A 16,628-nucleotide genomic window follows, 5' to 3' on the forward strand; every position below is an offset into this window, starting at 1 on the left:
AATTATGATGAAAAGTCGACAATTAAAGTATTAAATGCGAATATTATACATAAGATAACACGGATATTCTTCTGAACATTTCATTGGTTGTTGTGTTATTATGAATCTGACTACGGTGGCCGTTTTTGCTAACACAACGAAGAACCTCTCTTAATCGCTTGCTCCACTTGCTGAGTGGCTCGGCCATCGGCATGCCAAGCGGTTGATATGGAACGTTTGGCTTGGAAAGCGATAGCAAGCCGCTTGCTAATGGAACAGCCCTGGTGAGTGACTGATGACTGATGACTAGACTACGGATTTTTATGTTAAGAAAATAGGCCTTTTATGTTTTGAAAAGCGGAATTTTTTTTTTTTATGTGAAAAAATCCCGAAATATTTTTTTCCCCCGTTTTATTCATTTTTTATTATTACCAAGTTTTTCAGAAATCAGTCAAAAAAAAGAACAAAAAATGGTAAGCTTTTTCCTGCACAACATTAAGCACTCTGGGCTAGTAAATAGGTAAAAAATGACGTTCAGGTACCTTTATTGCAACCGCATTGTTTGATAAGTAGAGGACTAGAAGAAATTGACAAGACCCTTTTAGGAACTGTTAAAGTAGGTGTTTGAAATCATTATCTTGGTAATGTTCTCCTTGGTGAGGTGGTGTCGGCGGTCGGTGAGGACGTTTCTGTAGACGGAGAAGGACCTTTCCACGTCGACGCTGACGATGGGGCAGTACCTCAAGAGGGGGATGTCAGCAAGCTTGACTCCAGCCGGCACACCAACCTCAGATCCGTGCTGATCTCCATCCAGGATCAAAGCCACTGTCCTCAGCACACCAATGTCGGGATTGCGCTGCAGCACCGCCTTGAACTTGGTGAGCAGGATCTCCTTACGGCAGCCTCGGATCTTTTCGAGCTCCTCCTTGGCCTGATCAAGGAGCTGGAAGGCCTTGGCCAGCTCCATGCCGGCCTCCTCCAGCTGCTTAAGGATCTTCGGGATGAAAGACACGTGGGCATTTAAGAAGACCAAACTGAGCTTGATGTCCGCCTTTCCGAACAGGTCCTTGGCACTCCGGATTGCCATCGCATCGTCATCGTTCAGCTGGTCCACAATGTCCTTGACGGCCTCGAAGTGCTCGGCGTAAAACACCGCGGCGTCGATCCACGTCGCCCACCGAGTCAGAATGGGCTCCGGGGGGAGAGAAAGATTGGGCTGCTGCTCCTTCCAAAAGACAACACGCGACGGGGCTTTGACGAACACCTTCTTCGTCGTGGCAATCAGGTCGTTGACGTCCTTGAACATTTCTCGGACTGTCTCGCAGACACGGTGGAGCGCGTGGGCAACGCAAGTCACATGCAGCATGTCCGGGAAGAGTTCCTTCAGGGCATGGCCGGCCTTGATCATATAGGCCGCGGCGTCGCTGACGAGGACCTTGAGGCACTCCGGCTTGAAATCAGGCCAAAGATAGCGCAGCGTGTCATTGACTGCGCGCACGATCTCCCCGGAGTTGGTCTTCTCCAGAAACGTGCACTGGACGAGGTGGGGACGAAAGTACCCCTCCTTGGACAAGCGTCCCGCGATGATGTTGCCCACATATCGACCTGCCGAATCGGTCGTCTCGTCGACGGACAGCCAGATGGGCTGCTGTCCGAGGTCGGGACGGATCCCCGCCAAGGCCTCGTCGTAGCACTTGTCGAGGTAGTGCTTTCGAATCCAGCTTTCATCGGGGACCTGGAGAGTGATGTGCTTCTCCAGGAACGACCGGAGGGCAGGGTTTTCCAATTTCGACCATGGGATGCCAGCGGCCAGCATGGCCTGGCACAGCTCCTGAGCCACGACGTCGCACTTGTGCCTCTTTCCGCCACCAAAGTCCTCCATGGTGGCTTGCGTGACCGTCCTCTTCTTCTTCAAGGCCAAGTTGCTCTTGTGGCGGTCTCCTCGGACATGTTGGGCCAGCTCAGACTTCTGCTTCGCCCGGAAAGTCTTTTCACAAGCTCGACAGAAAGCCGTGTCACTCGACACGTACTTGAAGGTGGCCCCATCGCCGCCAGCGTTGGATTCCTTCAGCCACTTGTCACGAAGAGCAGCACTCATCTTGATAGGAGACTTGTTCACACTTTGTGTACACTCTCTCACTGTAGTGCACCGCCTCACTGCTGTACACGCAAGTGGACGCAACGTTTTGTTTTTGAGATCGATCGCAGTTAAAAATTTCGATCGCAGTTAAAGATTTCGAGCGCAGTTAAAAATTTCGAAAAATTCCCTAATTTTTTTTAGCGTTGCCAGACATTTTCGACCAAAAAGGGCATTTTATTTAATTTTTCCCGAAAAAGGGCGAAAAAATTTTTTCTCCGAAAATAGCAAAATACTTTTTTTGCACGCAAAAAAGCCGTTTTATGTGAAAAAATATTTTTTATTCTTTCACATAAAAATCCGATGTGCACTGATGACTGATGAATAAACCGCAAAAGTATTTGCAAGAAGTTGGGAAAATTTGTTCTGAGGTTTCACACGGGTTGTGTGTCGGTGTGTGCTTTTATTGTACTTGTATTACATCCTTTTGTGAACGAAATATTGCCTCTTAAAATACTCTTAAAACGAAATATTTCTGGATAACAAATGCTGAGAAAAAACAAATTGGCCTTCGGTGTCATATATAGCTTCCAGTAGATTCATGAAATATTTATATTTACAAAATTCATCAAACAGCTCTACGTTATACGATTCAACAAGTATAATGCTTCATATGAAAACCTAAACGTGGTTTAATCTTCAGTATTATGTGAGTCGATGAAGTTTTCCCGTAATTTGTGCTTTTCCGATTTGATCGTTTTGTTTCTCACTCCCTGCCCTTGAGGTCGTACTTGGCTGTTTGGAGGAAATTCTTCTTCTTCGACTATGTTCTGCCGTTTGAAATCATCATAACTTCGGTCGTGCCGATGACGATGTCCGTACCGTCGGAATTTCTCCATTTCTGGATGAAATGTGATTAGGCCGCAAACTAGACCGTGTTTCCTAGTTGGCGATTCGAGACAGGAAGTGAGTCTCGGGCGTGAAGTTGCGGGGCTCGTGTGTGCGGTGTGTGCTTGGCTACTTGGCGACTGCACGATCACGACGGCAGCAGAAACGTCGGGACCATTAAACTCCAATTCTCGCACGTAGGTTGTACCTTTTTCTATTCCTTTATGTCCAAGGTGTCGTGTCTTCTATATACGGTTCCTGATGTTACGTGACTCTTGCTTCCCTTGTAAAATTAGCGATTTTGAGGAAATTCGTTTTATATTTTTTTGTTTGATTGTGACCGATCATGTTTGAAAAAAAAAAAAAAAAGCAGCATACAGATTTACACACACACGGACACACATACACAGACGGAAACACATACAGACGGAAACACACACACACACACACGCACACAGACGGAAACACACAGACGGAAACACACACACAGACGGAAACACACACAGACGGAAACACACACACAGACGGAAACACACACACAGACGGAAACACACACATAGACGGAAACACACACACACACACACACACGGACACACATACACAGAAGGAAACACATACAGACGGAAACACACACACACACAGACGGAAACACACACATAGACGGAAACACACACATAGACGGAAACACACACACACGTACACAGGAACGCACACAAAACAAATAGAAACACACACACACACACAGACGGAAACACACACACACGTACACAGAAACGCACACAAAACAAATAGAAACACACACAGACACAGACGGAAACACATACACGCACACGTACACAGAAACGCACACAAAACAAATAGAAACACACACACACACACAGACGGAAACACACACACACACAGACGGAAACACACACACACACACACACAGACGGAAACACACATAGACGGAAACACACACACACACACGGAAACACACACATAGACGGAAACACACACACACGTACACAGGAACGCACACAAAACAAATAGAAACACACACACACACACAGACGGAAACACACACACACGTACACAGAAACGCACACAAAACAAATAGAAACACACACAGACACAGACGGAAACACATACACGCACACGTACACAGAAACGCACACCAAACAAATAGAAACACACACACACACACAGACGGAAACACACACACACACAGACGGAAACACACACACACACACACACACACACACACACACACACACACACAGACGGAAACACACATAGACGGAAACACACACACACACACGGAAACACACACATAGACGGAAACACACACACACACACACACGTACACAGAAACGCACACAAAACAAATAGAAACACACACACACACACAGACGGAAACACACACACACACACAGATGGAAACACACACACACACATAGACGGAAACACACACACGCGGACACACATAGATGGAAACACACACACACACACACACACATAGATGGAAACACACACACACACATAGACGGAAACACACATAGATGGAAACACACACACACACACATAGACGGAAACACACATAGATGGAAACACACACACACACACACACACACACACACACACACACACACACACACACACACACACACACACACACACACACAGATGGAAAAGCTTGGTGCCGGCTTGGGATCCTAGGATCCTGGGTTCGAATCCCGGTCGATCGCTGAATTAACGACTAGGGGGGTTGACTCAGCCTGTCATCCTTCCGAGGTCAGCAAATTGAGTACCAGCTTGCTGGGATGAATGATCCCGGTGGGGTCCAACAAATTACCCAAATGTAAGTGAATGTACCCAAATGTAAGTCGTACTACGTAAAGGAATGTTATTTTATGCAGTAAAACGTTAGGGTGTGCTTCTTCACGTCCAAGAAAACGAATGCGAACAGAATTTTACAAATTTTACCGGCCCGATCGGTGGCAGCCATTTTAGGCCAGGGGGACATAACTCGGTATACATCTGCAGGATTAATGAATCTGTGCTGAAGCGACCAAGGTGGCGGTAAGTTTAACCACATAGGTTGATCCTAGACATTAATGAAGTATAAATATTTGATCAAAGTTACACCCTACTTTATTATTTGTATCAGAATGATGTAGAATATTTACCCAAATGAAAATCCAAAAAATTGACGATTTACCCAAATGAACGGCAACCAGCCAAGATTTACCCAAATGAAGATCATCTCACACGGAACTAGTCACACAAAAAAAAAAACCCCAAAAAAAACCACCTTTAGAGGCCATTTTTCCCCGCAAAGCGGGGGTTGGCCTTTTTCGGGCACCGTGGTTGTTGTTGTTTTTGTTGGTCCCCTTTTTGAAGCAATGTTTTACGGCCGGATGCCCTTCCTGCCGCCAACCCTTTTTGTCGCCTTTTACGACAAACAGGGAATTACCAGTGAACTGGTACTCAATTAGCCGACCTCGGAAGGATGACAGGCTGAGTCAACCCCCCTGGTGTTAATTCAGCGATCGACCGGGATTCGAACCCAGGATCCTAGGATCCTAAACTGGCACCCTAGCCGCTAGCCCAACAGGCTTAAATTTGTGTGAACTAGTCACACAAAGTGAAGTAAATATAAATATTTGATCAAAGCAACACCCTACTTTCTTATTATTTGTATCAGAATGATGTGGAATATTTACCCAACTTAAATTTCTCAAAAATGACAATTTACCCAAATTTACCTAACCCTAACCCGAACAACAACTATAATCTGGTGCAGAAAAAAAATGCACAATGCCCTATGCCCATTGCCCACTGATGGGCCAACCTTCCCTTATGTAGTACGACTTACATTTGGGTACATTGTGCTTTAATTTTTTTTATTTTATTTTTGTACACAAGATCGAGGCTCGTGAAAGAGCTAACATTAATCACACAGAAAGACAAACCGACACAGAAAACATATAACATGGGGAGCGGTAGACAAGATGGGACGAGAGGGGGAGGAACACAAACAACATCTGAGAGCAGGGACATCGAGAGATCTGTGGGAGGGAGAGGGCTTTGGGGGGGGGGAGGCATGGGAAGGGGGGTGGGAGGCATGGGAAGGGGGGTGGGAGAGGTATAAAACATATGGACACTGCCAGGACTTCCAGGAAAGAAGTTGGAATTTCAAACAAGGTGGATCTGGGGTGAATTAGTGGGGGTAGAAAAGATCAAGGTTTTGGATGGGGAAAGATAAGAGACGGTGGTGAACAGCTGTTTTAAAGACCTGGAGGGAGGAGTGGGATTGAAGGGAGTGTGGGAGTTTGTTCCAGAGGTGGGAGAAAAGAGGAATGAAAGAGTGAAGGTGAGCAGAGAGCCGAGATTTCGGCAGTTTAACCATCAGAGGGTTGCTGGCAGATCTTGTGCGACCTGTAGGAATATTTGGGGGACAAAGCACAGATCTGGGGGAGCAAGGCCGGAGAGGAGTCGGTAGAAGACAGAAAGACCACCTACCTGTCTGCGGTGAGTGAGTGAAAGGCCCTCGGAGATAGCTTCATCACGGGAGATTCCAATGATTCTGAAAGCTTTGGTTTCAACAGTGTGAAGCCGAGCTAGGTGTGAGGCAGGAGCACCGGCCCATAGGGGAGAACAGTATTCCATTGAGCTGCGGGTGAAAGCCTTGTATGTGGTGAGGAGCTCAGGTGTGCCGAGGAAGGACTTCGCACGATGAAAGGATGCCCAGTCGGCGACTGGCTTTGGAGGCCAGCTTGGAAATGTGGTTTTCCCAAGAAAGATCATGGCAGATAGTGAGACCCAAAAGCTTGAGCGACAGAACTTCTTGGAGAGGATTGTTGAGAAAGTAGATGGGAGGTTTGTCCAGTCGATCTTTTCGGAGAGACATAGTAAGAGTGTGAGATTTGTCAGGATTGAAAGACATGTTCCACTTGTTTGACCAGTCTGTGATTTTGTCCAGGTCTTCAGAGAGTGAGGAGGCTGCAGACTGCCGATCTGAGGGAAGAGGAATGGAGCGGCAGAGAGTGGAGTCATCAGCAAAGAGATAGAGAGGATTTTCCAGAGAGTCGGAGAGATCATTGATGAAGACCAGAAAAAGCACAGGGCCCAGAACACTGCCTTGGGGAACTCCAGCCTGAACAGGAAGGGGAGATGAGAGAAATCCACTCAGGGCCACACGTTGTCTACGACCAGAGAGGAAGTCCGCAAGCCATGCATGGAGATTTCCATGGATACCATAGGAGGAGAGTTTGGTGAGCAGAGCTGGGTGCCAGACCGTATCGAAGGCACATGATATGTCAAGGGAGACGGCTCTGATTTCCTGTTTGGCATTGAGGACCTCCATCCATTGTTGAGACAGCAGAAGCAGCATGTCCAGAGTAGAATGACCTGGTCTGAATCCAAATTGATGATCGGAGATCAAGCCATTGGAGAAGAGGAAGGATTTGATATCCGAAGCAATGATGGATTCCATGACTTTGCTGATAATTGGGAGCAGGCTGATTGGTCTGTAGTTGCAAGGATCTGTTTTTGCACCTTTTTTGTGCAAAGCGGTAATGTTTGCTGATTTCCAGGATGCTGGCAGATGACCTTGAGCAAAAGAGAGGGTGAAAAGAACAGAGAGAGGGTGAGATAGAGCCGCAGACCAGGATTTTAGGACCCGTGGGCTGATGCCGTCTGGTCCAGTTGCAGAATCAGAGTCGAGGTTTGAAAAAAAACTCCACCTTGTCAGGAGAGAAGGACACAGAGTCCAGGAGCAGTTGGGTTCGACTGGGTAAGGTGGGAACAGAGAGAGATGGGTTTGGGACACAAGATTTTGAGGCAAACACAGAGTTTGGGTGAATCAGTGAATTTGGGTAAATTCACTTACATTTGGGTAATTCGTCAGACCGATCCCCGGTGTGTACCCCGATTTAGAATAGGTACACTATCCCTGCATGTCGTGAAAATGGCTCAAGGGTTGGCGTCAGGAAGGGCATCCGGCCATAAAAACATTGCCTCAAAAAGGCAACCATGATGATTGTTATGGGGCCTGCAAGGCTAACCCCCGCTCTAGCAGGGCAAATGGCCTTACAAACACACACACACACACACACACACACACACACACACACACACACACACACACACACACACACACACACACACACACAGACGGAATCAAACGGAAACACACACACACACACACAGGACAGAATCAAACACACACACACACAGACTCAAACACACACACACACACATACAGAAACACATACATACGCACACAGCCAGAAACACACACACACACACACACACACACACACACACACACAGACATAATCAAACACACACACACAGACAAACACATACTGACAGAAACACACACACAGACGTAATCGAACACACACACAGACAGAAACACACACACACACACACGGACTCAAACACACACACAGGCGGAAACACACACAGACGTAATGAAACACACACACGGACAGACACACACACACACAGAGACTCAAACACACATAAACACATACAGATGGAAACACATACACACACATACAGATGGAAACACACACAAACACACGCACATATAGATGGAAACACACACACATGCAGATGGAAACACATACACACACATACAGATGGAAACACACAGACAGACACACACACACACAGACAGAAACAAACACATACACTGAAACAGACAGAAAATCACACACACACACACACACACACACACACACACACACACACACACACACACACACACACAAACACATACACACATACAGACAGAAACACACACATACAGACGCACATGCAGATGGAAACACATATACACACACATATAGATGGAAACACACACACACATACAGATGGAAACACATACACACACATACAGATGGAAACACATACAGACAGACAGACACACATACAGACAGAAACAAACACACACACACATACTGATGGAAACACACAGACGGACAGACAGACACACATACAGACGTAATCAAACACACACACACGCACACACACGGAAACACGCACACACACACATTTATTCAGTAGCATTTTTATGTTGGAAGATAATTTGGCATTATTATCATATATTGTTTTCAAAAACATTTGGATCACATGCAAAATGTCCTGGTTTTGTGCAGACAGTGTTTCATATTAGAGTACTTTCGGACAGTGTACCTGAGTTACTAAAAACATATAAAATTCATGATTGCTTGTTTGACTTTTCCACCTGTGCCAGGTTCACATCCAATATAGTGCTGATTTGTCCTTTATTTCCTAATGTCTCTGATATTTAATGTAAAAGAACACTGATGTCTCCTAACGCTATTGTCTTGCATATGATTTATGTACACGCTCCTCCATAAGCTTTCATTTAGTGTAGAACAACCAAGCAAAAGTGAATTTGTCCTCGTAGTAACTGTACAAACCTTGAAGGATTTGAAGTGCACCTTGCACAATTCCCAACATACTTGGAGCATGGTACGCTTGTTCATTGTACGACTCTAACCTGTATTCCCACCTTGCCCCATATCCAGTGGAGGGGTATGGCAGGAGTGGGAGGAGGTTCTGGCTCTGCTTCAGGTGCTGGAAGTCCCACTGAAGCAGGTAAACAGGGAACAGCACGGGGTGGAGCAGCTGACAGAGGTCTCGGTCACGCTGTGGACTTTATGTTGTCCAATGCACGGTTGGTGCTCGGTGTTGGTGGAGCGGCTATGCTGGGCATCGCCACCCTCGCCGTCAAGCGGGTGAGCAACTCAGCGATGTGACGAAAGTGAAAACTTACTTTTAAGTTGTCTACTCCATTCCTGACTGGTGTAGTTTGATTCTTGACGGATTAGGATCTGACTGGAAGCCTTTGTCTTGGTGTTTCACATGATCAATTGACTTTGCTTCGCAGAGCATGCACTCCTCTGGGAGATAAGGTGGTCCTGCTTTTTGTTGTTTCTTCGCTTTTTGGTATTGTAGTCACTAGGGTACTTTCTGAAAAGAGTAGGGCATTGTGTGCCAGTCCACCACCCAAAGTACAAGTTCCTGCTGTGAAACTTCTCTCATGAAAGGTGCCATGCACAGGCACCATGATGAGCATTCACAGGCATGAGCGGTGCCATGCACAGACACGAGGTACCATGCACAGGCATGAGCAGTACCATGATGAGCATGCACAGACATGAGTGGTACCATGCACAGGCATGAGCGGTGCCATGCACAGACACGAGGTATCATGCACAGGTATGAGCGGTGCCATGCACAGACACGAGGTGTCATACACAGGCATGAGCAGTACCATGATGAGCATGCACAGACATGAGTGGTGCCATGCACAAGTACGTGCTATGCCCTGCACTGTTACGAGCGGTGCCCTGCACTGGTACGAGCAGTGCCATGCACAGCCACTAGCGTCGCCGTGTGCAGGCACTAGCGTCGCCGTGTGCAGGCACTAGCGTCGCCGTGTGCAGGCACTAGCGTCGCCGTGTGCAGGCACTAGCATTGCCGTGCGCAGGCACGAGCGATGCCATGAACAGGCACGAGTGTTTGCAATGACTCCAGCTCAACACAAACGCACTTCTTTATGGGGTGAAAGTACTGAACTGAGTTGGTTCGATGCAAACTTACATTAATACATCTCAACAAGAATATGAAAACTTAATAGCCAAAAGTAGCATGTACAGAGTGGCTCAAAGTCCCTATGCACGCAGTTAGAATATAGTTAGAATTTATCTGTATGCTCCCCTCCATTCTCCGCACAAATTTTAACTTTTCTACATGTTCTTCTGAACATCCTCTTCCGTGTTGAGAGTTGGAGATCATAAAAGCAGCCCCTGACGGCTGTTTTGAGGTCTTCAACTGTTGTTAGAGTTTTTGTTTTTTTTCACAATTTCACGTTTCATATAATATATTCACACGGAATAGAGCCTGGATGGATGCTGTGAAGAGAAACAGGTTGAGATGGTTTGGTCATGTGTTGAGGAAGGATGAAAGTGACTAGTTGAGAAGAGTGATGGAAATGAATGTAGAAGGAAGTAGAGGACGGGGACGACCGAGAAAGACTTGGCTAAAGAAGGTGGAAAAAGAAATGCGGGCAAGGGGGTTAACAAGGGGAGATGTAGAAAATAGGGCAAAATGGAGAAGATTGTCATGGGGCCCGCAAGGCTAACCCCCGCTCTAGCAGGGAAAATGGCCTTAAAATGCCTGTTATTGTTTTGTTGTACAATGCCCCAAAGCGGGTTGTCGCATGTTGTTAAGTCCGGACTTCGAGGAGGCCACACTATCTCAGATCCATGTCCAATCCATTGTCCACTGAATTTGTCAGCGAGATATTGTCCTACTGCGAGAGCATAATGTGCTGTTGCACCATCTTGTTGCAGGACAGCTGGTGCCTCGAGACCTCTCTCTCACGCAGTTGTGGAACAAACCACGTCTGAAGCATGTTCAAATAAGCAGTGTGATTGACACTTGTATCAAAAAAAGATGGCCCTATCAAGTGATCTTCTGAAATTTCTGCCCACATCATGACCTGAGGAGGATGCTGTTCAATTTCCTCATAAAAATGAGGATTTTCTTTGCACCAAAAATAAACATTCCTGGATCGATTGCTGAGGTAAACAGCACAATCATCCGAAAAAAATACGCTTCGTCTTGATTTAATGGTGTGAAATCGCTGCAGAGGTGCCTTGCTCTAAATCAAGTCAAATAAAAGACACTCCATGTTGAAAAAGCCTTCTTATCCCATGCCCGCACCATGTCGCACGTACGAGCTGGCTTATCAAACCTCTGCGAAAATCTTGTCCTTATGTCTTCAAAACCTGCTCCTTCTCACACGCGGTCATGAACCCAAACACAAGTAATCAGTCTCTCTTCTATCGTGTACTCACTGGTGTCCGTCATACTGAAGCCGTACCTGGAAAACAAATAAAACAAATAAGTAACAGAGGACATACTATTATCCATAGGGACTTTGTGGCCACTCTGTAGAATGGTGTTTCTGGAGTTTCTTCCTAATGAAAGACCAGGTAAATGTATCTGGAGATTTTATATCATATGAAAAGCAATGTCACATGCACAACAGCACACCAATAGGTGTATAATTTTTATATTTAATTTGTCAGTAGTTACAAGTGTTGCCCAAAAGTAATAGTATAAAACTACAGATATGCGAATGTTGAAGTTCCCTTTGTCAAAGTAGAAACGCATGCTCGATAATATACCCTTGTTTGTGTAAAACTCTCGTACATTCCACACGGCTATAAATGTCCTGTTCCATTTAACGTACGTCCTGCTTGTCCGAAGGTTTACGATCGTGCAGTCAGCGTCCCGAGCAGCCCGCTAAAGCAGGTTCAGACAAGCAGGGCATTGGCTGTTCCATTGCGAGGAGCATGTGAGGAGCCAGCGTGGCTTACCCTTGGGCATGGATCTTCCCTTAGTCGCTCGATGGTGGAGCTATCGCAGGAACGTCCAAGGGAGGAATGCATCGAGCTTCCTCTAAAGAGTAAGCCTTCTTGACCCTCACCCATCAAAGGTCCTTTATCTCCTAATGCCAAAGTGATGCAAAGTGTTGTTAGCTTGTCAATCAGGATGATCCAGCTTGTGTGTTTAGGCTCCAAGGAGTTGAATTTTGAGTGGATCTTACTCTGCACAATGCAATTTTACTTTGCTATTTATTTGTTAGAATAGACCTTCAGGGTCCGAATCCATCCATAACTTTGAGATATCATGCTATATCTTGTTTTTTGCCCTATCTCTCAATTATGAAGAATCACTTAAAAAAAATATAGGATCCAGATCTTCACCAAAATGTAATCGATTTGTCCTTGTTACAAACACAACCTGTCCACCAAGTTTCGTCCAAATCCGTCCATAATCCGTCCAAACAGGGGTGAATACATAACATCCGTCAACCTTTAGGGCGGAGGTAATCAGAGAGGGTGAGAGAAAGAGAGCGCAGGAAGAAGAATGGAAGGTTGAGGGTAAAAATGGCCACCGTCGTATTTTTGTCATGTGGTCACCTTCATGCGGAAACCAAAAGGAGGTTTCATGTTTCCTAAACGTTAGCAACAAATAAGAATAAAAACCTGAACAGGATTTGTGTTTTTATGCCTCTGCCAACGAAGTCGCAGGACGCATTATGCTTTCTGTCTGTCCATCCGTAATAGCTTTTCGTTACTGCGATAACTGAGAATGGCTGAAAGGATCCAAGTCAAACTTGGTGCAGGTATGTATAATTAGGTAATGATGAACTGATTAGATTTTGGGCTCACAAGGTCAAAATGTCAGAGGTCATGTTAGGTAAAAATCCTGTTACCATGATAACTTGTGAACCAGTGATGGAATTTTGACCAAACTTGGTACAAGTATGTATAATGATGCAAGGTTGAACTGTTTAGATTTTGGGGTCAAGAGGTCCAAGGTCAGAGGTCATGTTAGGTAAAGATTCTGTTGGCAGATAAAAATGTGATACTTGAGAACATCTGAATGGATTTGAGTCAAACTTGGTGCAAGTATATACAATGATGTAAGAATGTGGGCCGAGGCATAATCGGTCGACGACGCGACGTCGAAAAATGCCATTCTCGTTTTTATTTTTATATAAATGCATTTATGTGTTCTTTTGATTTGTATGACTTGGCTAATATAAGTCACTCAATTGACTTGCGGGTAGTTTTAGGGTTAAATTATATCGAAGCTTCAGCATTATTTGTGTTTTATTGTGACATTGTCGGATGCACTTTCTATTGCAGGTCCGTCAGTAGATTGCCTGCAAAATGACTCTTCAACTCATTGCATCCAGAGCCAGGTGTCTGAATCGTCTCGGTCAGTACTGACTGGTTCACCCTCCTTACAGGAGCGGCTGTTGTTGTACTGCCACAAACACGTGGATATTCCCCCAGCACATGCGGCACAGGCACGACAGGTACTCACCCTCTCTCGTCTACCGTTTCACTTTTGTAATTGAGGCTCACCTTTATGCTAGCTGTTGCTCATCAAGTCCCTTTGGATCTCATTCACAGGTGGCTTTGGATGTGTGTGGTGAGCTTCGAGCGTTTTTGCGGTCACGTCGGCCCGATCTCCCTTTAGCGGAGCCTAGTTTAGGTGGTGCACTGCACGAGGGTCTGGCAGCTGGCCGTTGCTACCACCTTGCCCTAGCGCTGCCTTTGACCTTAGAGACTCGACTGTGGACAGCTGTGCCAGCTGAAGACACCCTTTTCAGCTGCCCGGGACATTGGTTACTCCGGCGGGACAACACGGAGTATTTTCCACGTGGCGCGAGTGCTTGGGATCGGCTGCTTGTTGGCGGTTATCTTTCCCCTAGCTCTGTCACAGACGTGCTTCGTAATGGCTTATTGGACTCCATGAATTGGCCTGTGATTGGAGCACTGCTTGGCTACGTGGTACGACCAGCACTGCAATCGCACTCAGAACCAGGGTTCTTGGCGCTCGAGGTTTTGTATAGGGACGATACTATGTGGCTAAATGAGCAGCTTAACTCAAAGCTGACATTGGAGATACTGCCACGTGTAGAACTGACTGAAAGTGGTGAGATTGCACCTCCTCCTGGTGTTGGACAAGACAAGGAATCGGAGCGGCGGCGGATTCTCATCGCTCGACCTCCAGGTGGGTCTGGCTCCGAAGCCCTTTGGCGTGAGAGTTTCCGTGCAGCAGAGGTGGCACACCTTGCACAGCTTGACAACACTGACCATGGTTGTCGGAGGATGGCCCTTTGCTTGCTCAAATCAGTGGCACGGGCACACGACACGCTTGCACTGCTCGACTCGGAGATACTGCGCTCGCTCCTGTTGCACGCCAGCGATGAGCCAGTACATTGGGGCAGAACAGCTCTTGCGGAGCGCTTTGTAGAGCTGTTGCAACGACTTGTTGGCTGCTTAGAACGAGGCCTGTTGCCGGCATATTTTTGTCCCCAGAAGAACCTCCTCAAAGGCATAAGTGAAGCACAGCTTGATGAGATGGGCTTCCTCCTATACAGTGCACTTGGCAAGCCAGAGACCCTGCTCAGAGCTTGACTTTGACTACTTTGGTCCTGAATAAATTAATTGCTTGGCAGGAGGTACACTTCTCACTGTGGAATGGTGAATGGAGTGCTGTCTGGCTACGTGAGCCGGCCAGCACTGCAATCGCACTTAGAACCAGGGTTCTGTCTGCCCTTCTCATCGGCTTGTCTTGCTCCGTATTATTCATCGTATGTCAAAGCCTTGGGCAAGTTCCTCTGCTGGACCAACTGAGTGACCACATGACGAGTGCTTGGTCTTATGTAATCATTCATTTGAGGGTGTGTGCAATTCTGCTGCAGAAATTGGCTTTACTATTGGGCAATGTGGAAGCTATAAATTTGTACTCCAAGTCATGATTGTTAACCTGCCCTGCGGTGCCTCTTGCTGGTCTGGGAGGGGAGTCATGTTACCTGGAATGGTTTAACATACAGTTTGGAGCAGGTCCATTTGACTTTGATTTGTGCTGACCGTAAGAAAACAAGAAGATGAAAATAAATAAAGCGGAACAGATTCTTGATTTGCCGATCCTGTTTTACCATCGTTGGGATTTTTATTCCAAACAAGGTATGCATCACCACTCTTCTCCTTATTCGTGGCATAAGCGCCACACCTGCACTGCTCGTACTATACAGCGCTGTTGAAGAATATTGTAATTGTCAACATGTATTTCCTGCCACTAGGATGTGACAAATTGAAGGAAGAGTTGCGTTTTCTACCTCCTGTGGCATGCTTACCTTAATGGAACGGGTTTTGCGTAAATCTGAAAAAGGCAAAGACAATGCACTCGGTAATCTTGGGACAATGTTTGCAGCAATTTCCCTTCCATACTACCGGTCCCTCACTTGATTACGGAGTCGATCTTCCCCTTTTATGGTACCTTGGCTGCTCTTGGTCAACCATGTGCTGATCAGCTTCATCTTCACACTTTGCTATGTGTCACATGCTGATGACATGGCACAGCTGTGACATTACCTGAACAGGGGGAGGAACTGCTTCCCATGTAAATCGAGGTTTGCAGCTGCAGCCCGTGACATGGTGTCCCTGAACAGTATTGCAGAATAATCACTACATGTAAAAATGGTAATAAAAGATATTTTGGGGGTCTGTTTGTGGTTTTTTTTTTGAATTGGGACTGATAGAATGGCCTAGAGGTAAGTACATTCAATGCTACACTGTGTAGCCTGGCTTCGAATCCCGACCCAGGTATAAACTGTCATCTGATGTTTCACGGGCAGGGTGATTCGTCAGGGTGTGCTGTCCCTCGGAGGGACGTTAAACGGGGCCTCCCGTCTGCCGAAATTCGTTGGACGTTGAAGATCCCAGTGTCTGTCGTGAAAAGTAGGTGAGCTATCACTGGCACCATGAACAGAATCCAAAATTCCTGCTCAAACTACTCCAACTAAGGCAAACCACCATGCATGACCCCAAGCCAAGAAATCCAGAGTATAGCACGTCAACGTTTTTAACTGTTATTTGATTGGGCAAGCTGGGCTTCATTGGGGTACATTTAGTCTTTTGATGTGAAGTATGTTCGACATCTCAAACATACCTCAGAAGAATTAGGAACTTCAAAACAAATGATCCTTTGCCTTGCTCAACCTGAGTAGAGCCCAGTTTTACTATTACTGCTTCAAAATGCAAAGGTGTTCAGACTTCAGATGCTACAATTT

At 46.2% G+C, this 16,628-nt stretch overlaps 1 protein-coding gene across 3 annotated transcripts; it reads left to right on the top strand.

The window, feature by feature from the left end:
* The first annotated feature begins 2,503 nt into the window (after positions 1-2,503).
* On the top strand, positions 2,504-16,062 carry LOC137434347 (mitochondrial dynamics protein MID51). Of its 3 annotated transcripts, XR_010985850.2 has the most exons (6): positions 2,504-3,141; positions 9,490-9,699; positions 12,242-12,440; positions 13,690-13,862; positions 13,960-15,522; positions 15,639-16,062. XR_010985850.2 is itself a non-coding variant. In XM_068127256.2 (5 exons), the coding sequence occupies exons 2-5, from the start codon at positions 9,499-9,501 to the stop codon at positions 14,968-14,970; spliced, it is 1,584 nt and encodes a 527-aa protein (XP_067983357.2). In that variant the 5' UTR covers positions 2,504-3,141; positions 9,490-9,498; the 3' UTR covers positions 14,971-16,062. The 3 variants fall into 3 exon arrangements, 2 of the variants coding, with proteins under 2 accessions (XP_067983357.2, XP_067983358.2); XM_068127256.2 differs by having other exon boundaries at positions 13,960-16,062; XM_068127257.2 differs by having other exon boundaries at positions 2,783-3,145; positions 13,960-16,062.
* The last annotated feature ends 566 nt before the right edge of the window (positions 16,063-16,628 follow it).

Source organism: Myxine glutinosa, unplaced genomic scaffold (genome assembly GCF_964187855.1).
Source record: "Myxine glutinosa unplaced genomic scaffold, kmMyxGlut1.1 SCAFFOLD_2200, whole genome shotgun sequence".
Lineage (NCBI taxonomy): Eukaryota > Metazoa > Chordata > Myxini > Myxiniformes > Myxinidae > Myxine > Myxine glutinosa.